This window comes from Capsicum annuum, chromosome 3, assembly GCF_002878395.1.
Source record: "Capsicum annuum cultivar UCD-10X-F1 chromosome 3, UCD10Xv1.1, whole genome shotgun sequence".
Classification (NCBI taxonomy): Eukaryota; Viridiplantae; Streptophyta; class Magnoliopsida; order Solanales; family Solanaceae; genus Capsicum; species Capsicum annuum.
Genome location: NC_061113.1, coordinates 206,324,864 through 206,349,123, shown reverse-complemented (window position 1 = coordinate 206,349,123; position 24,260 = coordinate 206,324,864). Strand labels below are relative to the sequence as shown.

General features: G+C 34.5%; 1 protein-coding gene and 1 long non-coding RNA gene across 6 annotated transcripts in view; one reads left to right on the top strand and one right to left on the bottom strand.

The window, feature by feature from the left end:
* Positions 1 to 3,145: 3,145 nt before the first annotated feature.
* The window catches only part of LOC107863342 (traB domain-containing protein), a 42,166-nt gene continuing 21,051 nt past the window's right edge, over positions 3,146 to 24,260 (top strand). For 3 of the 5 annotated variants that reach the window (XR_007053238.1, XM_047408600.1, XM_047408597.1), the window contains exons 1-2: positions 3,361 to 3,809; positions 4,373 to 4,398. Coding sequence is in view for 4 of the 5 variants with exons in the window: in XM_047408600.1 (XP_047264556.1) it covers positions 3,361 to 3,809; positions 4,373 to 4,398 (475 nt within the window). In the remaining variant the exon portion in view is untranslated. Of the gene's footprint in view, positions 3,810 to 4,372; positions 4,399 to 24,260 lie in introns of all 5 variants that reach the window. The other 2 variants (XM_047408601.1, XM_047408598.1) reach the window with 2 other exon arrangements.
* On the bottom strand, positions 3,194 to 6,404 carry LOC124896773. Its single transcript, XR_007053239.1, has 2 exons — positions 5,901 to 6,404; positions 3,194 to 3,867 (listed from the first exon to the last, which is right to left on the bottom strand). It is a non-coding gene; the product is annotated as an uncharacterized LOC124896773 (long non-coding RNA).

Genomic DNA, 24,260 nt, shown 5'->3' with positions numbered 1-24,260 from the left:
GAAATATTTGATTGACTCTCAAAATTATATCAATGACATTTAAATTGGAATAGAAGAATAGCATAATAAATCACAATAATTAAAAACTTAAAATATTTTTAAAATTAATTGACTATCAACGCCACAAAAGTTTGGACAAGGAGAGTAAAATATATTATTTGAAAACAAAAAAAATATTATAAACTACAATAGTTAACAACTTAAAATATCTAAAAATGTATTAAAAGTATGATTGATTATCTAAATTCTATTTGGATTGATTATCTAAATTCTATTTGGATCACATTGTTTGAGATAAAAAAATAACATATACTGAGCTCGTGGTAGCTTTTTTATTTTAAAAAATTGAAATAATTATTAAAATAATTTTAGTATTAATTATTATTTATTTTGTAAATAAAAAAATAAAAAAACCAACCACTTTTAAAAAAAAAATTAAAAAATATATAATAAAAACGACCACCACAAGTAGTCGTTTTTTTTTTATATATTTTTTAATTATTTTTTTTCAAAAAAACCGACCACTGGTGGTCAGTTTTTTTAAAAAAATAATTAAAAAATAATCAAAAAAATGGCCACTTGTGATCGAGTTTTTATATATATTTTAATTATTATTTTTTTGAAAAAAATACTTAAAAATAATCAAAAAACCGACCACAAGTGGTTGGTTTTTTAAATATTTTTAAATTTTTACTTTTCAAAAAAAAAAAAACCGACCACTAGTTGTTGGTTTTTTTTTATTAGCAAAATAAATAATAATTAATACTAAAATTATTTTAATAATTATTTCAATTTTTTAAAATAAAAAGCTACCACTTGTGGTCGCTTTTTTTTAAAAAAAATTTAAAAAGAATTCCGACCACTAGTGGTTGGTTTTTTCTGACCACAATTTGTGGTCGGTTTTCTGTGGTCGATTTTTGCCTTTTTTTAGTAGTGGTACTCTCTTTCAATCTCACCATCTGACCATGGTTTCGAAACTTGACTTTTAATCCTGCTACGAGATTCCATCCCTATTCTAATTCGAACTCTACTCTCGACCCTAACCCTAATTCGGGACTAAAATCTCTACCCCTGCTTGTGATTGGCTCCCGACCTTCTTTTTTAACCTTACCGAGGAGTGTACCTGTCTACTTTTTTGCATTTTTGATGACTCAGATTGATAACCTCTAGGTTGGAGATAGAGAGTGATACTTCACCCTATATCTAATTACTCGGTGCTCGACTCCGACCTCAACTACAAATTTTGACTTGAAATCTGATTCCAACCAAAAACCCGACCTCGACACCTAACTCTGACACCAAGATCCAACTACAAATTCTTGATCCTTAATCCCCCACCCTGACCCCGACCTTAACTCGCGATTCGAGATCCACAATGTAACCCAACCCGATCCTAGCTTGGGACCAGATCTTGACTTGAGATCTGAACTCAACTTTGACCTTGACTCGAGACTCGACTCTCAACCCCGACCCTAACTTCAACCTCGACCTTGACTAAGGACTTGACTCTAGTCTAAACTCGAGACTTGATCCTGACCCAAAATTTTCTCCCACTTGACCCCGAGACTCGATTTTGTCTCTTAATATTAACCCCGACCCAAGACCTGACTACGTGATCTCAACTTGAGATTCGACATGGGACTCGACCTTGACCCCTACTTGAGGTCAAGGTTTTCAATCTTGTTCTAGGATTAATGTCGAGGTTGTTTTTCGTTTTGGCGTCGAGTTTTGACGTGGTTAGGGTCGATTGTTCATTTGGTCCAAGTTAGGTTTTGACCACGATAGGGTCGAGGATCAAGTTTTTGACCATTGGGGTACGGTCGAAACACGGGTCTGGATCCATCATCCATGTTGAAAGGTGGGGGTACAGTGATATAAGTATTTGCCCCGATTATACTTAAATATTTTTGGATATATATATATTAATCTTTTACTAATCAAACACAAAAAAAAAATAAGTAAAAACACTTATTTTTCAAAACATTTTCCATCATACCAAACACACCCTAAACGACCGGATGAAATCCTGATGAAAGATTACTTGAAAAAATGACTACTCAAAAATTCGAGGTGGACTTGATTTCTTTTCTTTTTTCCTGAAAACCATCCATTTATGTCTCTCAGTCCTCAGACAGTTAATATATATAGCATTTCCAACTTCCTTTTGCAAGAAAATGACTGGAAGCTTCTTTAAGAACGTTTTCACGCGGAAGCGCGTTGAACCACGTTCTTATATTTCTAGGTTCTACTTTGGATCTTCTTCTCTTAATCTGAGCTAGTGTTTTCCACCTGTGTTCTCATCTCATAATTTCAAATCAGTGTTTGGACGTATAATTTGGGATCATGGTTTGAAATTATGAGATAAAATCTCAAATCCTCAAAGAACCTGATTTGGGATTTCAAAATCATGATTTCAGCTTTTTTTTTAACTATAAAATTTGATCCATAAGTTTATATTTTGTAAGCAAAGAGAATCTATCATTTTAAAGTAAAAAAAAAAAGGACTTGTACTTTGTGCGATGAGATTGTCTATATCATGTGAAAAATTATATTAAAAAATAACTAGTTACTATTATTGTTGACTTGTTGATCTTCATAAATTATATATACTTGAAAGTTTGTAATCATTATTTCTTATTTATAAAAGGAAAATGGAGACATGCGATTTATCAATACAGTGGCCAAGTAATATAAAATTGAGGAGTATATATAGTAAATGTTGCATTCCTTTTATATTTTGTATGTTTTCTTCATGTTTTAAATTTTTCTTCATGATATCTCGTCGATAGAAAGAGAGAGTAACTCACGTCTTGATTTAAAAAGATCACTAGCCGCAAAGACAGTAAGATTCATCTATTTTCACGAATTCAGGTACACTGAATTAAGTATTTGACGATTTCAAATGATGGATCTTGAAAAAGATGAAACAACATATACAATATAATAGAGTGTGAATCGTTATTAAATAATACTCTATGTAACAAAAAACGGATACTCGGTGTATTAAAGTTTTTGTTATTTGTAGGGTCTGTAGAAAATCGAACCAGAAAGATTTATTATATGTAAACTTATCCTGTATTTTTGTCGGAGGTTGTTTTTACGGCGTAACCATTAACCTTCCAATCACCTGACAGTAACTTTATCCGTAACTCAAAAGATACTGAAATAATATGTAAAAACATCCCCCAAAAAAGTGTAAAAGGTCATGGATATATTCCGCCAATATAAAATTAATAAATTAAAGAAAATTAAAACTCAAGATATTTGCAATACTAGGACAAACTAAACCAGAGGATGAAAAGTTGCAACGTTGTCACACCAATGTTCACAACCCATTCAGCCATTTGAGCCACAATTGACATGATCACGATCATCTCTCAGCTCTCCTTTTGCTTTCTCTTTCCACATCAACCTTCTTCATCCTCCATGAGAATTCTCACTTCTCCTTTTCCAATCTTCCCTCCTCACTCTAAACCCACCATTTCCAGGACCAAATATCATCAATGCAGAGTTTCCATTAAGCCGCCACCATCCAACTTCGATTTCAAGAATGAGTTCTTCAGCGCCTCTCGGGATGCTATTGAAGAAGCGCAACCGGGATTGCTGGATTTGGCTGATAATGGAACTCTGTTTCTGATCAAGAAGAGTCAATTTGGACCTGTTCCACCATGGAGAAGTGACTTTGTGGAACCAGAGGCCATTTGGCTGATTGGAACGTACCATCTTTCTATGGAATCAGCTGTGGACGTTGAAAGGGTCATTCGTGCTGTTAGGCCGGAGAATGTGGTTGTTGAGCTTTGCAGAAGCAGGCAAGTAGCTATCCCTGAACAAAATTTAAAACTCCTAATTCCTGCTCTCCGCTTTATCCTGATCAAAACAAATTTCAGCCCAACACTAACACTTTGTTTGGAAGGTTATCACGTGTGGTTTCATAATGTATTCATATTGTGTGTTGTTTCTGTGGTGCTATATCATTTTACTAAATGTAATGTTTGAAAAAATTGTAGGAGTATTACTTTTCGTCATTAAATAATATCACAAATCAACAATTTGAAGAATAAACCTTACAAAAAAAATAAGGTATAGATAGAACTACTATAAAAAAATAAAAAAAGGTATAGGTAATGACACGTTCACACCAAATCGGACATTACACACAAAATGAGAATTTTTCTACATACCTAAGGATGATTTAACAATACCATATAATGTAGTTGTGGAGCTTTGCAGAAGGCAAGTAGCTTTATCCTGACCTTAGTGTTGCTTGACATCGACGTTTAGTTTGTTTATTTTTGTATAACAAATATGAACTGTTTCATCAACCATTATTTGTTAATCATCGAAACAATTGACACAATACATGAATAAACAGGAATTCAAACTTGGCACAGTCGGCAAGTAAGTACAACTTTGATTATGCTCAACTACACACTCAAATTGGTTTTCATTGTGTCAGTTGAACATTCCGACTTATAAAATGATCATATGACACCTTCAAAATTTATGTTCCGCGTTAGCATCAATTCTAGGAAACACAACAGTGCAGTCATCAGTACTAAAAAAACAGAAAAACCGACCACATGTGATCGGTTTTCCTGCTTTTACGACCACAAAGTTGACCAAAACGCGTGGTCGGAAAAAGTGTGGTAGCTTTTTTAAAACCGACCACATGTGGTCGGTTTTTTTTAAATATATATATATTTAAAATTCAATATTATTTTTTTATACAAAAATTTTTTTAAACAAAAGCGACCAATAAATTTGATAAAAATAAATTTCAAAAGCTTTTGTGAAAATTAATTAATTAATTTCAAGACAAAATCGACCACTAGTAGTCGGTTTTTTATTTAATAATTTATTTAATAAAATCAATTTTAATTAATTATAGTAAACTAACCACATGAGGTTGATATTCTGGAAATTATAGTAAAATTCACATTTTTAAGTCACTAAGTCACCTCCCAAGTCCAAACTAAACTACATTCAATATAAAAATTCACATTTCAAGTACCTACACTTAATCACTTTAAAGTCACTAAGTCACCTCCCAAGTTACCAAGCTTAACAAAATTCAAAATGAAAAATTGACATTTCAAGTACCTACACTTAATCACTTTCAAGTCACTAAGTCAACTCCAACGTTACCAAACTAAACTATATTCATAATGAAAAATTCACATTTTCAACATCTTCAAGTCACTAAGTCACCTCCCAAGTTACCAAACTAAACTACATTCAATACAAAAATTCACATTTCAAGTATCTACACTTAATCACTTTCAAGTCATTTCCCATAAATTAATAGACTGAATTAAGATAGTATCACAAATTAGGCTGAAACTGCCAAAAATAGATTAATAGAAAAGTTGTCTAAATTAAGAAAAAGGCAAGACAATCAATCAAGAAAATAAAAAGGTAGAAAATATTCAAAACCCTCAATCAAGAAATTACTACAGCAAGCAAATCATATATCATTAAGTCAGACTCCGTCGAAAGGGGTTCATTTCCTTATAATTGATTAAGAGTATAAAATTATGTAATATGAAAATCAGTAAATAAGGCATGAGATTAGTTGGGGATTATCACAGATGAACAACCATAAGTTCAAATACATGAAAAGAATGGTGTCACTAAGCAGTAGACAAAAATCAAAATCGATCCATGTGCTAAACAGGAAACAAATGCAATGACCAATTAAGGGTCATCGAAGGCCAGTCAAACTATTTCAATGAACCTAATCAAAATAATCAAGAGTAGTCATGCAAAGCCAGAAATTTAACATCCCTATTAACCTTCACCAGAAAGGAATTTGTTTACATGTATAACTAGGGATAACCAATTAGCATATCAAAGGCAATTCCTACAACAATTGAAGTAGAAAGAGTAAAGATAGAACTGACAGTTATTTTGGTCAATGTTGCTCCGAAAAAGTTGCTCCGGCCAGATCGGGAACGGAGACGGAAGCTTAAACACAACGCAGCGGCGGTGGTCGCCGGCTGCATGTCTACTGTGTCGTCGCAGTGGCGATGGTGAGGTCCTGCTATCATTAATAGAGCTTCACCGGTCATCACCTCCGGTGAAGCAACAATGATGGGAGGCGAAGCTGATCGGAGGTGTGGTGGTCGCCGGATACATGGCGGCGTGGTTCGCCGGAGCGGAGGAGGAAGAGAGGAAGGTGAGTGAAGGGTGGCGGCTGCATGGCTGGAAAGTTGGAGCAGTGGGGAAAAGAAAGAGACCCACCGGCGGCGGCTAGTCGGTGGTGAGGCGAAGCAGTAGACAAGTGAGGCTTGGATGGCGGCAGCGACAGGAGTTCGTCGGTGGTCGCGGTAGACTGAGTAGAGAGAGAAAATGTGGAGGGAGGCGACTGATTTTGTTCAAAAATGGGATTAGGGTTGAGGTTTGTTGTTTAAAATGAAAGAAATGGGAATATTTAATCTCAATCGTCAGATCAACTTTAATTTGATCAACGGCTGAAATTAAAAATTACAAAATAGGATCAAAATTAATATGAATGGCTAGAATTGACATAAAAATGTAGCCAGAAATTAAATGAGTTGAGGAAAATGAAATCAAATTAGGTTGTTATTTAATAAATAGAATAGTAATAATAACAACAATAATAGTAGTAGTAATAATAATAATAATAAATATGATGGTGGTAATAATAATTAGTAATAGAAAATATATTTATAAAATTATGAGCATGAATATCTACAAAGATAATTTAATAAATATTAAAAATATTATATTTAAATTAATAAATTATATAAGAAATATGATAAAAAAATAAATTGTATGTCTTAAAATCATTATGTGACACATCAATATTTTATTTGATACCAAAATAATACGTAAAAATATTAATACTTTAAATTTAATAATTTTTGTAAAATGATAGTCTAAAAGGAGCATCGGGAGGTCAAAATTGGGTGTCAACAATATATATATATATATATACCTTGTAATACAACGTGTTAATTAGATAAATTATCGATTAATTGTCTTACGTTATTACTAATTCAATAATATATGCGTGTTTACATTAACACAATTAGTATATCTATTTCCTCAATAGTATGATATCAACGTATATTCAAAATATTTTGATATATAGATTCAGTTATCTACCTTTCGATTAATGCATACGTCACTACATGGAATATACGTATATATACATATATTCAATTGGCTATCAGCTTTCAAATACGTACTATATACATCACATACACGATTTTACTATCCTATAATAATATACAATGTATTTCACATATACTAAGATGAATAATCAGTTAGTTTATCTTATGTCATTAATAATTATTCACTACATAATATGTATATATACTGTATTTATACCTATACATACACACACATATACACACTATCGACTATATCAAGTTCTAAATACGTACTATATACATCAATACGTATACGAGTATATTATCCAATAATATAATGCGACGTATTTTATATACATACTTTGATGAGTTATCGATTAATTTGATTAGCTTATATTAATATAACTTCAACATACCGTATATTATTACTTCTATCGTTTCAAATCAAGGTATTCAATATGTTTGGATAGATTCTACTAGTTTTTGACTACATCGTTCATCGATCGATCACTACATTATATATATACACACACACACACACACACATACACACATCACATCCACAAGTATATTACCTCATAATAGAACACATTCATTATATTCTAATGAATTATCGGTTATATATGTACGCTACATTATTATAATTGCAATAGTAGCATAATATCATTACCTCAACTGTATGATATAGACATATTTATTATATAAAGATTATGTTTAACGTCATTTAACGTATATACAAAGGAAAATATTTATTTTATATATCGAAACATAAGTAAAATATAAAGATTATGATTAACGTAATTTATTTATTTTATTTGATATATTTCTTAATATAATTTTTTTACAAAATCTAAGTTTGATTTATTTTTATTATTATTATATTGGTTATCGATTACGTGTAATCAGTGTAATTTCAAAAAATCATATATTTGATTTTACATATAATTATTTTTTAATAAAAACTAACCACAAGTGGTCTCTTTATTAAAATATTTTATTTTTTACTACAAAAGCGATCACAAGTGGTCGGTATCCTAAATAATTTATTTTTTATTTTTTATTAATATCAAAACTGACCACTTGTGGTCGCTTTTATAAAATATTTTAAATTTAATTTTGAAAATAAAACCAACCACATGTGGTCGCTTTTTAAAAATATTTTTTATTATATTTTTTAAATAAAAGTGACCACAAGTGGTTGGTTACTTAAATAATTTTATTTTTTATTTTTTATTAAATTCCATAACCGACCACTTATGGTCGCTTTTATAAAATCTTTTAAATTTAATTTTGAAAATAAAACCGACACAAGTGGTCACTTTTTAAAAATAACTTTTAATTATATTTTTGAAGTAATATTGACCACAAGTGGTCCGTTTTCTAAATATTTTTTTTATTCCAATACCGACAACTTGTGATCGCCTTTATAAAATATTTTAAATTTAATTTTGAAAATAAAACTGAGCACAAGTGGTCGCTTTTTAAAAATACTTTTAAATTATATTTTTTAAATAAAATCGACCACAAATGGTCAGTTTTCTAAATAATTTCGACTACTAATGATCGGTTTTCTAAATATTTTTTTTATTCCAAAATTGACCACTTGTGGTCGCTTTTATGAAATATTTTAAATTAGTTTTGAAAATAAAATCGACCACATATGGTCGCTTTTTAAAAATAATTTTTAATTATATTTTTTTTAAATTAAATTGACCACAAGTGGTCGATTTTTTTAAATTATTTTCAGGGGCAATTTTTAAAAATCTAAAAGCGATCACAAGTGAACTTTTTTATTTTTTAATTATATTTTAAAATAAATAATAATTAATATAAAAATTATTGATATGATTATTTTGAAATTTTAAAATATAAAAGCGACCACATGTGGTCTCTTTTTTTTTAAAAAAATATATTTTTTTAAAAAATAAAAAACCGACCACATGTGGTCGTTTTTTTTTTTTTATGATCTCAAACTGTGATCAATTTTTTGTGGTCGAAAAATTATTTTTTTAGTCGTGTAGAGTGTTTAGTTGGAAATTGAAACTAAGGGTGTGTTCGGTATGGAGGAAAATATTTTCTTGAAAACAAGTGCATTTTCTACTTATTTTCTCATGTACGGTTGGTGAGTGAAGAAATTTTTTGGAAAAAATATTTTTTAGTGTTCGGTTATTGAGTGCAAAACACTTCTCGAAAATATTTTTCTAATGTTCGATTAGCGAATAAAAAATATTTTTTGAAAAATATCTTTCTTGTATTCGGTTAGTGAGTAAAAAATATCTTTTAGGAAAATAGTTTCTATGTACCTACACCACACTCTTAGTTAATCCTAATACTTTTCTATATTGTAGTTCAGACTGTCATATTGATAAGATGCATAAATACTTTCCTCTATTGTAGTAATGCAGAAAGAAGTGCAAAGATGAGATATGCCTACTAAATTTAGAGATCGACTAGTTGCCCTCCTACTCTGGAACCTGGTCCCAAACAGACGTATGCAACAAGAAACTCATCAATTCAATACAAAAAATAAATAGATAAGAACACAATAATTTTTACGTGAAAACTTCTTGTACAAGGGAGAAAAATCACGAACTGCCTCCCGGATTTTTAAAGCTCCACTAATATTCAACCAATCTTGAATACAGACTCCATGACATCAAGGATTAAAACTCTCAATCCTTCTTCTCGTAGTAATAACTCTATTGCAAAGAGAAAGGTGCAATAACTCTACTGTACCAAGACCCAGCCAACCCAAATCTAGCTTCAAAGTCACCTAACTCTAGATGACACCACTGACCACAAGAACTAGAAAAAAACACCTACTAATAATGGGCAATAACAGTAGGCAACGTTTACAACCACAAGACAAAGACTCAATTACAAAGAGAATATGAAACACAACTTATGAGCGAGCAATTTCCTTGTTGCGAGTGAGGCCTTGATTCTAAGAACTTCAAGAGAGATTTTTGGTGTGAGAATGTGGAAGCTTTGTTTTCTTGTTGCTGAGGATGAGTATATATATATGAGACAAGAAAACCTGGGATTAATTTCATTGGCTGAGACAAAAAGTGCAGTAGCTTTCTTACCAACTTTGTGTACTTTTGTTCAGCTGTACAGCTGACCGCTGACAGTGATATGAATGCAATCAACCAAGTCCCTAAGTGATTGCAGATTCATCATCACAGGATCTTCAAGGACTAGGTTCCAAAGGATAATTTGTTAATCATTAAAACTAAGTACGTAACAATTTCCCCCTTTTTATAATGAAAAATCCATACGTAGCTTCATGCATACACAACCTGTTATCCTTGTCACTGATACCATCTCTACACATTCTCCCGACCACTAATACTATCCCTTCAAACTCCCCCTGCTTGTTAGCGCCTCATAACCTGTTCCATCTACTATAACATACTATACTCTCATCTTCCCCCTTTTGGTATCATTAAAGTGATAAAACAATTAACCAAATAAAAATAAGCACATATGTTAACGCATGACCATTGAGGCTACCCTAACATAAGCAAAAATAATTTGAAAATGTAAGAGTGATGATAGCACAAAGTAGATTCATTCATTGATCATATGATATTGTATCATAGAATATTAAAAAATAGTAGCATAAAGACCAAGAAAATCAGTGCCAGCACAATAGTATAACTTAAGAAAACTAGACTTGACGAGGTTAGGAGGGGAACACAGATTAAGGACTAGATTGCGGAGACATTTAGGAGAAAGGACCAGAAAGAGTATGGGACAATTGGTGGAGATGTAATACCCCGTACTTCTACCTAACTTAAATTCATCCTAAAAATGTTAAAGACTTGCTTTAAAATATGAATCCACTTTTATACATATGGATTTTTCAAGATTTTTACTTTTTGTTGTGTGAAACATTGAATAAGCTTTCCATCGATACCAAATTTGTCCAAATTCGACACTTGAACGAAGAGTTAGAGCCATTTTAGTAAGACAGTATGCCACTTGAGCCATCAACGCATTGCGGAGCATGCCAAAATTGGACTTCATCAAAATCCAGTGGGCCTCCGCGATTATGGCGCATCGCGTCAAGGCTCAAATCCAAAGTTGTCAATTTCCAGTATCTCATCGCGATACCACTACATCGCGGTAAGATTCCAGGTCCCATCCAGTATGCAACATAATTTCACCGCGCCGCGCTGTCAGCCCAGTTCCCAGTTGGCAATTTCCAGTGGCATGACGCGATAGCATCGCGTCGCACCAAGTGCCCAAATCAGGTTTTCAGTGACAAAAAATAAAAACCTTCTAAGAGCAATTAGGTCTTTTTCCATGACCAGATCAACCATTAACCACGAAATTATGCCCTAAAAACCCTATTACATCACTTTTCCTTACTTTCTCTGAAGAAAAAAATCCTTCTCTCTCAAGAGGCAAAAACCCTAGCTCAAGAAATCAAGGCCAATTCCGAGAATCTTTCCAAGAACTTCAAGAATTTAGATTTCCAGGTATGCGTAGTGTTTATTCATGGATTTCTTTCATCCATGAAGCCCAAGAATCAAGTTCTAAATCATGTATTATGAATATTATGTTGTGGGTTGATTATGTTTATGTGATTGTGGTCGTATGGTTCTCAAGTTGGAATCTTAATGTATTTTTTTGGAATTACATTAGTATATGAATTTAAATCCATGAATTGAGTGGTTTATGAGGTGTTAATTGATGATTATACCTATGCCCTAAGTGGTGCATGTAAGGTGTTTGATAAAATGCATAGAAGACTAGAAATCATGTAATATAGTTCAATTGTGACTTAAGTGATGGATTATGTTTTACCCTTATGTTCAAATTACTCCCATGCTATTGATGTGCAATATAGATGTTTGTTGAAATGCTCATGATGCTAGAATATGGAATTATGACATTGATTATATGCATTCCTTCCATGTACAAGATTATGATAATCACATACTTCATCAAATCCCCAACTTATTGTATTATGAATTGTTGATATTGGTCATATATTATAGAAGTGTCAAGTCTTGTCAGTTTCATATTATCGAGTCCTGGGGGTACTTGTACCCGACAATTTAGCTGTGTGCCTAGAGCCAGTATTAGTTTTCACGATACTCTCAATCAAGCTATGATCAGTAGAATTCAGTCAGTCATGTGCCTCAGGAAAACTTAGTAACATTCTATTAGTTAACAGAATTCAGTAGTATTTCGTCGGTCAACAAAAATCCAGTGAACTCAGTTCAATCTAGTTAATCAGTAAAATCAGTAACAGATCAGTCCAGCCTAGTATGAACTAGGAAATCAGTTCTGTGTCTATTCAGTTGGGAGTAGGATTCAGCACCGAGTGAACTCAGGGATGAGGACACACACTGTCAGCCAGTAGAGGGTATAATCTTTAGTAGAAATCCCTATGTTTCAGAACTACGTAGCCAACGTAGGTTGAGATGTACCCCTATGAGTCTAAGTACTATACATATATTTTGAGTATTTCTTACAGAAGGGGTTGAAGTAAGAGCTCCCTGTCAGAGAGGGTTTACTCACAGCTTGTCTTTACCCGTGGCATGGTACTGACACCCTTCCAGCTGGGGTTATAGATTGGCCTCACCAGTTCAAATTCGAGGCATGTTGATTTGATGATTACCTCCTACTGTCTCAGTTTAAAATTCAGTCTCAGTAATAGAACTCAGTTCAGTTCTATAGATTTCAAGACTGTCAGACACAATCACTCAGCTCAGTACGAAACTCAGCTAGTTCCATCAGATTTCTGGAATGTCAGATACAGTCATCCAGCTCCGTATAACACTTAGATCAATTATTTATAACCATAACTGTCAGTAACAGTTTTTAATTATCAGTTACTAGTAAACTCAGATATCAGAAAATCCACGTTATCAGAATTCATAAGTCAGTGTTATCACGATCTCAGTCACAATCACGTATTCATGTATGTATTCTCACGTTCATGTTATTCAGTCAGTTAGTATTGTTCATGCATATGAACTATTGCATTCAGTCACCTCACTTGCATACCAGTACATTCAACGTATTGATGCATTTGCGCTATAGTATTTTATACCATATGTTTAGAAGCACGAGCTCCCGAGCATTCTTAGTAGATCAGACGTTCAGCAGCCAGACTAGCAGTGAGTCCTCATCATTAGAGGATAGCATGATTATTTATTACTTTATTATTTCAGTAGTTAGGAGTTAGTTTGGGTATTGTTATACCCCATTACAAATATTATTTTATATTCAGTATTAGTTCAGTTTTGTACCTTATGGCCTTACAACTTATATTCCACATATTTACAGTGTATTATTCAGTGGTCAGTTATAGATATCAGTCATGGGTTAGTTTGTAGTCCTTTGGGGTCATGAGCGCCGTATAGCATTTCGGGTACAAGATTTGAGATGTTATAGGAGAAGTATGGTCATCCTCTAATTTTCGGCAGTATGATTCCTTAGAAGTTGTTGAGTCAAATCCTCAACTTTTGCCTCTAATTTCGTCACTTTATCATGCAATTTCTTATTTCTAGCATACAAAGTTGCCATTGATCCTGCTCTTTCAGAGCTCCCTATCACTTCACCTGCCAGAGATTTTTGCATCCTTACTCGCCACCATAGCTGCCATGGCATCTAATTGTTTTCTCAACCCTATTTGGACGTCATTCAGATAAGCTATAATGGATTTCAACTTTCCACTTGCTCTCCTGGAGATGCACTTATTATTTTCTAAGGTCATCATATTGAACACTTGCTTCACTGATCTGGCATTTCCTGGGCCACACTCAATATTAAAGTACGAAAGGATCCTTTTCATAAAAACCCATAGGATAGCCCATGTTTTCCATTGTTTGTTGTCATCACTGTGTTCATGTGCTCAATCATAATAGCCGGAAAATTCACCTTCTGATATTTGGACAAGGCCTCCATGAAAAATAGGTCGGGACTTGTCACTGTAGTCCTCTTTTCAGTGTGATGAAGGAGCACCTTGTTTACTAACTCGAACTTAAGTTGGCACTCTCTCTTTAGGGCCTTCTTGGTGACATTCTTGATGTTCGTGTTGTCTAGCTTTCCACAAAGGGTCAAAAACTTTTTTGAGCATTTTTCATTCCTTAAGGGGTCCTGAGGCCTTAGCATACTTTGAACTGGGACTTGGCCCCTTAGTGCCAAACTTCTCATTTCTTTTTCTCGTACCTGTGCTGGTGGACACAAGTTTGTTGATCAGTACACCTTTGGATTTCCCTCTTTTGGGAGAAACAGTAGCCTTTCCTTTTGCCTTAGCTCTAGTGGCAGACACACTCCTTTCAATATCAAAATCAACATCCTCAGAAAAATCATCGTCCTTAGGCATACTTCCAAAATGACTTTCAAAGTCACTATTATTATTGTCATCATGATCACTCTCAGTCTCCTCATTAGACTCCACAACTGTCATAACATTTTCCACTAAGGTTCAAAGACAACTACTCTCTTATTTTTCAATGTCATCTTTTTCTTAGTATTACTTTTATTTTCTTCCAGTGCCTCTTTCATCATGTTCCTTGAACTTAACCTTGTCTCTAAAGTTTTTCACAGGGTCAGATAGAACTTTGACGAAGGGTCTGGGATAAAAGATGCGTCTTAGTTAGTTTTCTCAGAAGAAGTCGCAACAGATGAATTATTCTCCTTTTGAGCACCAGATTCTCTAGAAATTTTAGGAAGGGATAGTGGAGAATATTTTATAATGGCAAAGTCATTTTGAGTGGTGGAATCAGGTTAAAAGAATAGAGGATAAACAACTTCTAAGGGTATTAAGTCATCTCAAGGTGGAGAAGATGAAAGAGAGTTTGACATTTTTGTTAATTTGAGTGACAAACGCTTTGAAAATGAATAGTTAAGAAAGTATTTTGAGAACTGGTAGTCTATGAACATAAGGTTTTAAAAATAGAAAGATAATGGATCAGATTTGTGGATTAAATAGAGGAAATGAAATGATTCATATTTGATGAAAGGGGTGTGCTATGTTTGGTTAGATGAACGCATCCTTTGAACTTAAAGAAGATGTTGCAGCTTTTGAGAATAGGCAGGGAAGTGACGTGGCACACCTGCCACTAAATTTAAAAAGGTACTTCTTGAGAATATAGAGTGATACTAACCTAATGAGGGACTTAGACCCTACATGATTTCCTAAACATAATAAGCTTTAAACTATCTCACCTTTCTCATTATCTTCTTCTTCTTGCCATGGGTGTATATCTACAGAAGATATAAGACTGAATTAAACACGTGTCATATTATTTTACATGTATATTTGCTCATCGAATCATAACCAATTTGAAGGATTAAGAGGAATAGTATCACTTAACTTTGTCTCATTAACCCCAACTTTGTCCTGTTTCTTTCAAATTGTTCTCTACCAAGTGCCTAAAGAAGCTGTAATATATTCAACATCATCAGTTGAAAGAGCCACTGAGTTTTGTTTCTTAGTACCCCAAGATATTAAGTATGATACAAGAAAATAAGCCATTCCTGAGGTAATGTTCCTATAAAATAGGTACCCAGCATAATCAGCATCAACATACCCAATTAAGTCAAAACTATCTCCAGCAAGATAGAATAGGTCTAGGCTAGGGTTCCTTTGAGATATCTTAGAATCCTTTTGGCAGCTTTCAGACGAGATTTCTTTAGATTTGCTTGGAATCTAGCACGCATCCTAACACTAAACACAATTTCAGGTCTGCTAGTTGTCAGATAGAGCAATAAACCAATGATTCCTATGTACATAGTTTCATTGACAGAGGGACCAGGTTCATCCAAGTCTAGTTTTAAGAAAGTTCCAATAGGAGCATTAACAGGCTTTGTATCCTCCATGTGAAATCTTTTGAGTATCTCATGAATATATTTTTGTTGACATACAGTAGTCCTAGTTGCACTTTGCATAATTTGCAGCCCAAGGAATAAATTGAGTTCTCCTATCATGCTTATCTCAAATTCACTACTTATTAACTTAGCAAACTCATCATACAGGAAACTAGTTGTAGCTCTAAATATGATGTCATCAACATAAACTTGAACAATGAATAGGTTTCTTCCTTTAGCCTTCAGGAATAATGTGTTGTCAATTTTTTCCCTTTTGAAGCCATTTTTAAGCAAAAACTTTGAAAGACTCATACCAAGCTTTGGGGTCCTACTTCAATACATCAAAAGCTTTGCCCAATTTGAATGCATGGTTGGAAAATTAATATCTTCAAAGCTCGGAGGCTTCTTCGTACACCCTTTTCTTGAGAACACCATTCAGAAAGATACTCTTCTTATCCATCTAAAATAGTTTGAACTTTATATATGAGGCAAAAGTAATTGAAATTCGAATAGCTTCCATTCTAGCCTCTGGAGCAAATATTTTATCATAGTCTATGCCTTCTTCCTGGTTATAGCCTTGCACCACTAGCCTAGCATTGTTCCTGATTGTATTGTTGTGCTCATCAGCTTTGTTTCTATTAATCCACCTGATCCTTATAACTATTCTATCTAAAGGACATGGTACCAGGTGCAAAACTTTGTTTCATTCAAATTGATGTAGCACTTTTTGCATTATATTAAATCCAATCGACATTCATCAATGCTTGCTTTACATTCTTGGGTTCAATTTGAGATAAGAATGCAAAGAAATCACATAGATCCCTTAAGAAGAGATAGTAGATTATCAAGAAGACATGAGGACCGATACTTTCAACTCGACCTCTAAGTGGGTTGACTTACATCGGGACCAGTTCCCGTTGAGGTGTTATCCTTAAGAGATCGATGATTCCCCTCACTGGATTGAGGATCAGATTCTTCAAGTAAGGATTATGATGGATTAGGGTCCTAATGGTCTGCTGAATCTTCATTTTCAAGGCTTGAACCTGGTCCCTGTGAGTCTTCTTCATCATTAGTATCACTGGAATTTTTTAGAACATTAAGAGGATCTTCTGAATCTGTATCATTTGGACAATTTCCTTCACTTGTACTTCCAACTTCATCAAACACAACATGAATGATTTTCTCCACATACTGTGTTCTTTTGTTGTAGATCCTATAATTTTTAATGGTAAATGAGTACCCAATAAATACTCCTTCATCACTCTTTGGATCAAACTTTCCATGGTCATTCTTCCCATTTTTCATCACTAAGCATTTGCAACTAAAGGGCTTGAAATAACTTCTCCTGAGCTTTCTTTTAGTCATGAGTTTATATGGGGTCTTGTTTAGAGTAGACCTGATATGACACCTATTGATCACATGACATACTGTATTAACTACTTCAACTTAAAAACTGTGAGCTATTCTTGCATCTATCAGTATGGTCCTGCCAATATCCTCAAGTGTCCTATTAATCCTCTCTAAAATACCATTTCCTTGTGGTGTCCTAGGGGCTAAAAAGTTGTGACTAATATTCAGATTATTACAGAAATGACAGAACCTTATATTTTCAAACTCTGTTCCTTGGTCTAATTTAATTCCAGTTATATTTTCATTATACATCACCTGCACTTGTCTACCAAAGGCTTCAAATACAAGAAATGTTTCTTTTTTGGATCTTAGGAAAAAGTCCAAGTGAACCTGAAGTAGTCATTAATAATAACCAGGATGTACTTTTTTTCTCCTCTGTGTGCAACCTTTACAGGTCTACAAAGATCTATATGAAAATATTGTTGAGGCCAGGATCTGCGAACTTCTTTCTTTGGCTTGAATGGGGATTTGGTTTGCTTTCTCTTTACACAGGCATCACACATCTTAGAGTTGGAAAACTTCAACTTAGGCAAGCCTCAAACCAGGTCCTTGCTAATCAACTTGTTCAGCAGGGAGCAACTGATATGGCTTAATCTTTTATGCCACAATCCAGCAACATCTTCTTCACACTCAGGCATGTCATGTTCCTGGGATTGTATGACCCTAGATCAATAGAATATATATTTTTGTTCCACCATTCAGTCAATATTATTTCACCATATGTAAGACTTATGACAATGCACTTATCTGACCTGAACTTTACTTCATTACCTTTATCACAAATCCGAGCAACACTCAGCAAACTAAATTTCAGTCCATCCATAAAGTGAACACCATCAATGGCTTGACTTAAACTGTTCTCAACCTTTCTAATTCCAATAATGTACCCTCTTTTTTCATCACCAAAGGTGACACTGCCTCCTTCATAGGCCTTAAGCGAGAGAAAGTCTTTAATTCTTTCAGTCATGTTCTTTGAACAACCACTATTCATGATCCAGTAGTGGCTACTTCTCTTGGTTTGCCCTGTATTAACAATCAATGGTTAGTATTGGGAACCCATTTCAGCATGATTTCCTAGAATAATGATAAAGGAAAAATCATATTTTTCTTTGTCCAACCAGGTAGACTGCCATCATTTTCTCTTGATACAGAGAATTTTTTCATACTCCTTACCGCTGCTATTCTTAAGGAGCATGAGTATCTTGTCTGGCAAATTTTTCCGCAGTGAGTACACAAGATATTGTCCTTGATAGAGACATATTTGTTATATGGATTATAGGCTGGATATACCCTATGGAACCCCAAGCCTTTTCTGCTATTTGATCCATGACTGGTGAGGCATGTCAGAACTTGAGATGAGGTAGTCTATTTGTGAGCTTTTTCAAGCTTAGCCTTGACCCCAACCAGGTCTGTCTCAAGTTCTGTACTCCTCTCAAGTGTGGTAGTCAGATCTGTATTTGCCTTTGCCAATTTTTTCTCTAACTCAGCTTGAATTTTTTCCCCTTTACTCTTCTTTTTTGATTTAAACTTAGACATTTCACTAAGTTTACCATTTAAAAGATCATTTTCAAGAGAGAGCGACTTGCAGTTTCATGAAGTTTTGACACTTGCACAGGTAATTCAACTTTTTTTTTTTCACATTTATCAAGATTTTTGTTTAGAGACTCCTTATTTGTAGTGATTTCACCAACAATATCTATGTAATATCCCATAAAATTTTGATAAGGGATGTAAAAAGGTATTTTGGGAAAGTTTGAAAATTTTTGGTAGGGGTTCGGGGTCATTTAGGGACTCTGAGGCAGTGAGGGACTGTGATAGTGGCTTTCTATGCCACTTAGCCTCCTCGATAAGATTGTGGCATGCTGGCTACTCTCTATGATAGCTGAGTACTGTGCTGCTATGCAAATTCCGCTTAGTTTTTTTTTGAACTTAGGGTGGGGGCTTTTGGTCTTTTTAACTTTTAAAACATCATAAACATCCCCCAACTCAAGAAAACTCCCAAATTCATTTAGCTTTACATTTCTTTCTATTCTTTAACTCGCAAGTCAAGAAATATAAGGGGTTTCACAAGGATTCCATTATCCGTGCTTTAAACTTTGATTTCTCTCAGAATATATTTCAGGCATGCTTCTCATTCCGTAACTTGTATTTTACATTGTGACATCAATTTATTCAATATTATGTGTTTTAAATGATGGGTTTGAACTTGGTTTGAGGATTTTTTTTTGTTAACACTTGAATTACTTTTTTCCTTATTTTTAATGGGATATTCATGCTTAAATTGATGGCTTTTGGTACTGACTTGGTGCATTGTTATAATGGTAGAATTAGGTGACATGAGTTTTACCAAATTGATGAATTTTTGGCATGGTAATAAAATTAACCTCAACCTACATTGAAATTTTGTTTTTTTTTAATATGGATTTTAACATAATTTATCTTATCTTTTGAAACATCCTATTGCACTAAAAGATAAATGGATAAAAAGGATTTGGATGCCCTTGGTGGCTATGTCTTAGATTTTAAACTGGTAATTGGAGTCAATTTGGTTAATTGGATTGGTTTGGCATAAATGGAATAGCTTACAAGCATATTGGTATGACGATACCATGTTGGAAAATGCCTTAATGAAAGACTCATTGGTTAATGGTTGGTTTATGTGCAAATTATTTTCATTTGAACTTAAAGGAAATTGTGTTGTTCACCAAGAAAGTGTAGTCTCGAGGGACAAATACGGCAAACCACATTTGCCGATGTGGGGGTCTATGACCATTGTGTCAAATTTGCACAGTATATTTTGGGAGATTGATTGACTATTGGTGGCTTTAGTCTATTCTTTGGTACATGCAACTAACATGGACTAGGGAACTTCCGGTAGGGGAAGCCAAACCCATACAGCTCGTGGGTGCCTTAGGTCGATACTAGCTAAACAGTTCAGGACTATATCTTTAAACGATCATGTTTCATGACAATTTAAAAGGCCAACTATTTCACTAATTTCCATTATATTTCTAATACTTTTTGATTCATTTGTCATAGTTGGGGGAATGTTCCATCATCATCGGTATTCTTGGATTAGAGGCTTTTGTCGACAATATTGGGATATTATGGTTGTTTTGTTTTGACTTTTAGATTTTTATTTGACTTATGCATCTCTCTTATTATTTTAGTTGGCTTTCACTGTATACTTTGTTCGGATCTTGAGGTAAGGCTAAAGGGTTATCTCCGTCCCTTGGTGGGCTTAATGCTTGTCACAGCCAGTCTTAGGTTCGGGTCATGACAAGCTTAATATCAAAGAACGATTCAGGTCACTAGGCGTCCACAAAGTCATGTCGAGTAGAGTCCCTTTAATGAGTGTGTAATGCGCCACACTTATAAGGAGGAAGCTACAAGCCATTTATAAATGTTTCTCTTTCCAGTATTCTATTTCGTGCTAAAGAGTATAGTTATCATGAAATTTCTCTAAATCCTGGCTTACCCGCATTTCAAATTATTCCTCCCCAAAGATCTGATGGGCGTATGAAATCAGCTAGAACCTCTGTCCCACTTGGGGAAAATGCGCAGGAAATTTTCTCTACTCATGGAATTTAGACTCGGTTTAGGGCCCCCACTCCCAGCTACACCACTGCACTTGGGGTTTTTTCGGTCCCCACTATCCTCCTTAGACCTTTTGGGTTGGTGCTACCTCTACTCAGTCCCCCAGGGAGATATTTTAAATATAGAGTTTCGTCAGTCCATCTACATGCTTTCTCATATTGCGGCATCACAGTCTCATCATTCTGATCGTGTTGGTCCTTCTCCTAGTTCGTTTGAAGTTATTCGGGTTGGTTAGTTTATGAGGCTGAATCCCCAAACCTTTACAGGATCTAAGGTTGAGGAGTGTCCTCAGGGGTTTATTAATCATATGGAGAAGATCTTCAGGGTGATGCATACTAGTGATACGAAGGGTGTAAAGTTTGCAACTTACCAGTTAAAAGAAGTGACTTATCAGTAGTAAGAGGAGTGGGAAGAGTTGAGAGGTGAGGATGCTAAGCCGGTTATGTGGGATGAGTTTTCAGGTAATTTTCTTGATCATTTCTTTTCTTAGGAGTTGAGGGAGGCTAAGCCTAAAGAGTTTGTGAATTTGAAATAGGGTAAGATAAGCGTTAAGGACTAAGCATTGAAGTTTACCCAATTGTCTTATTATGCTCATAAGCTGGTGTTTAGTACGAGGTCCCAAACGAGGAAGTTTGCACTGGGCCTGTCCCATGATTTGGTGTTAGAGTATAATATTATAATGTTGAATAATTATATGGATATGGAGAGATTGGTGGTCTACATACAATAGATGGAAGATGAGAAAAAGAAACAGATAGAAATGGTAGAAAGGTAGAGCAAGAAGTGTAGGTACACAGAACAGGGTGGAAATCAATAAAATAGTGGAAAAGATGGTAGGCAATGGTCTAACAAGAAGAATTGGGGAAATTTGTATTCGTCCGCTAGTGATCTTTATCGTAAGTCTTCTAGTGATCGACGTTTTCAGTATAACAATGGTCCTCGAGCATAAAGTGCTTAGTCAACCCCACCTTATCTGCCATGCCATGGTTGTGGGAAGCTTCACCGAGGTTATTATGAGGATGGGAGAAATCAGCTCTTCAATTATAGTCAGCTTGGTTATATGCAACCAGTTTGTCCTTTAGCCAAGGTTTCCACAGGAGTTAACAAGGTTCTGGTCGCTACTTCATCAGCTCCTGCAACAAAGGGTGCTTCTTTAGGAACGAGAACTGGTCAAAATAGCCTATATGCTCTTTCCACCCTTCAGGAATCTGAGGCATCCCCAGATATTGTCACTGGTATGTTACAACTTTTCTTCCATGATGTTTATTGTCTATTTGATCCGGTTCTACCCTATCTTATGTGACCCCTTATTTGTCTGTGCACTTTGGTTTGGTCCCAAAATATTTTCAATCCCTTTTCAGTGTCTACCTTGGTGGGTAATTCTATTGTTACTAAAAATTCTAGAGGGATTGTGTGGTGTCCATCTTCTATAGTATGACCTTGGTGGATCTAATAGAGCTTGATATGGTGGATTTTGATGTGATCTTGGGAATGAATTGGCTTCATTCGTGCTATGCTTTTCTGGACAATGGGACTCGAAAGGTTACTTTTCTTTTTCTTGCTAAACCGATAATAGGATGGGAGGAGAGTTTTTTAGTACAAAAGAGGAAGTTCATTTCTTATCTGAGGGCTCAGAAATTAATTTCCAAGGGGTGTCTGTATCATCTAGTTTGGGTTAAGGATCCCGACTCCAAACGTTCCTTTTTGTAGTATATCCCTATGGTTAACAATTTTTTTAAAGTTTTTTTCGATGATCTTTCTGGGATTCCTTCCTATGGGGAAATAGATTTTGGGATTAATCTTCTACTAGATACTTATCCTATTTTCATTCCTCCTTTCAGGATGGCTCCAATTGAACTGGAGGAATTAAAGGAGAAATTAAAAAATCTTCTTGATAAAAGGGTTCATTTGTCCTAGTATTTCCCTGTGGGGTGCTCTTGTTCTTTTCATGCAAAAGAAGTATAGGTCTTTCGAATGTGTATAGATTATCGTCAGTTGAATAAGGTCACCGTGAAAAATAAGTATCCTCTTCCTAGGATTGATGACCTCTATGATCAGCTTTAGGGTGCTAAGTGTTTCTCTAAGATAGATCTTCATTTAGATTATCATCAGTTGATAATTAGGGAGATTGATATTCCTAATACTACCTTCCAAACCTCGATATGGTCACTATGAGTTTTTGGTTATGTCATTTCGGTTGACTAATGCTCCGGCTACCTTAATAAACCTTATGAATTAGGTTTTTAGACAAGTTTTGGATCTATTCATTATTGTCTTCATTGATGACATTTTGGTGTACTCCAAAAGTCAAAAGGATCCTGCAAATCACCCCTAAATTGTGTTATAGACCCTTAAGAACCAAGAATTATATGCAAAATTTTCTAAGTTTGAATTTTGGCTGAGTGCTGTGACTTTTCTCGAGTATGTTATTTCTAGTGAAGGAATCAAGGTGGATCCATAAAAGATTGAGGTAGTTATGAAATAGCCTAGACCTATGAGTTCAACGAACATTAGGAGATTTTTGGGCTTGGCCAAGTATTACAGGAAATTTATTGAGAGTTTTTTTCTATTGCTGCTCTACTAACAAAGCTGACCTTGAAAAATGCTAAGTTCTTGTAGTCTTATGCTTGTGAGGCAGTTTTGAGAAGTTGAAGGATAAGCTGATTTCTACTTTTGTTTTGACCTTAAGGAAGGGTACTTAAGGGTTCGTTGGGTATTGTGTGCATCCCATGTAGTTCTGGGTTGTATTTTGATGCAACATGGTAAGGTTGTGGCTTATGCTTCTAGGCAGGTTAAGGTTCATGAAAAGAATTGTCCGACTCATAATTTAGACTTAGTGGTGGTGGTCTTTGCTTTGAAAATTTGGCATCATTATTTGTATGGGGTGCAGGTAGACATCTATTCTGATCATAAGAGTTTACAGTATGTGTTTACGCAAAAAAATTGAATCTCAGACAGAGGTGGTGGCTTGAATTGCTCAAGGATTATGACTTGAGTTTGCTTAAAATAATAGTTACCATTCCAGCATTCAAATGATACCTTTTGAGGTTCTTTATGGTAGAAGGTGCAGGTCTCCTATTGGATACTTTGAGGTGGGTGAGACTAGATTGTTTGGCCCTGACTTAGTTTACCAAGCAATGGAGAAGGTAAAGGTGATTAAAGAAAGACTTAAGACTGCTCAAAGTCGCCAAAAATCTTATGCAGATATGAGGTAGATAGAGTTAGAATTTGAGGCTGATGATTGGGTATTCTTGAAAGTTTCTCCTGTGACGGGAGTTATGCGGTTTGGGAATAAAGGAAAACTTA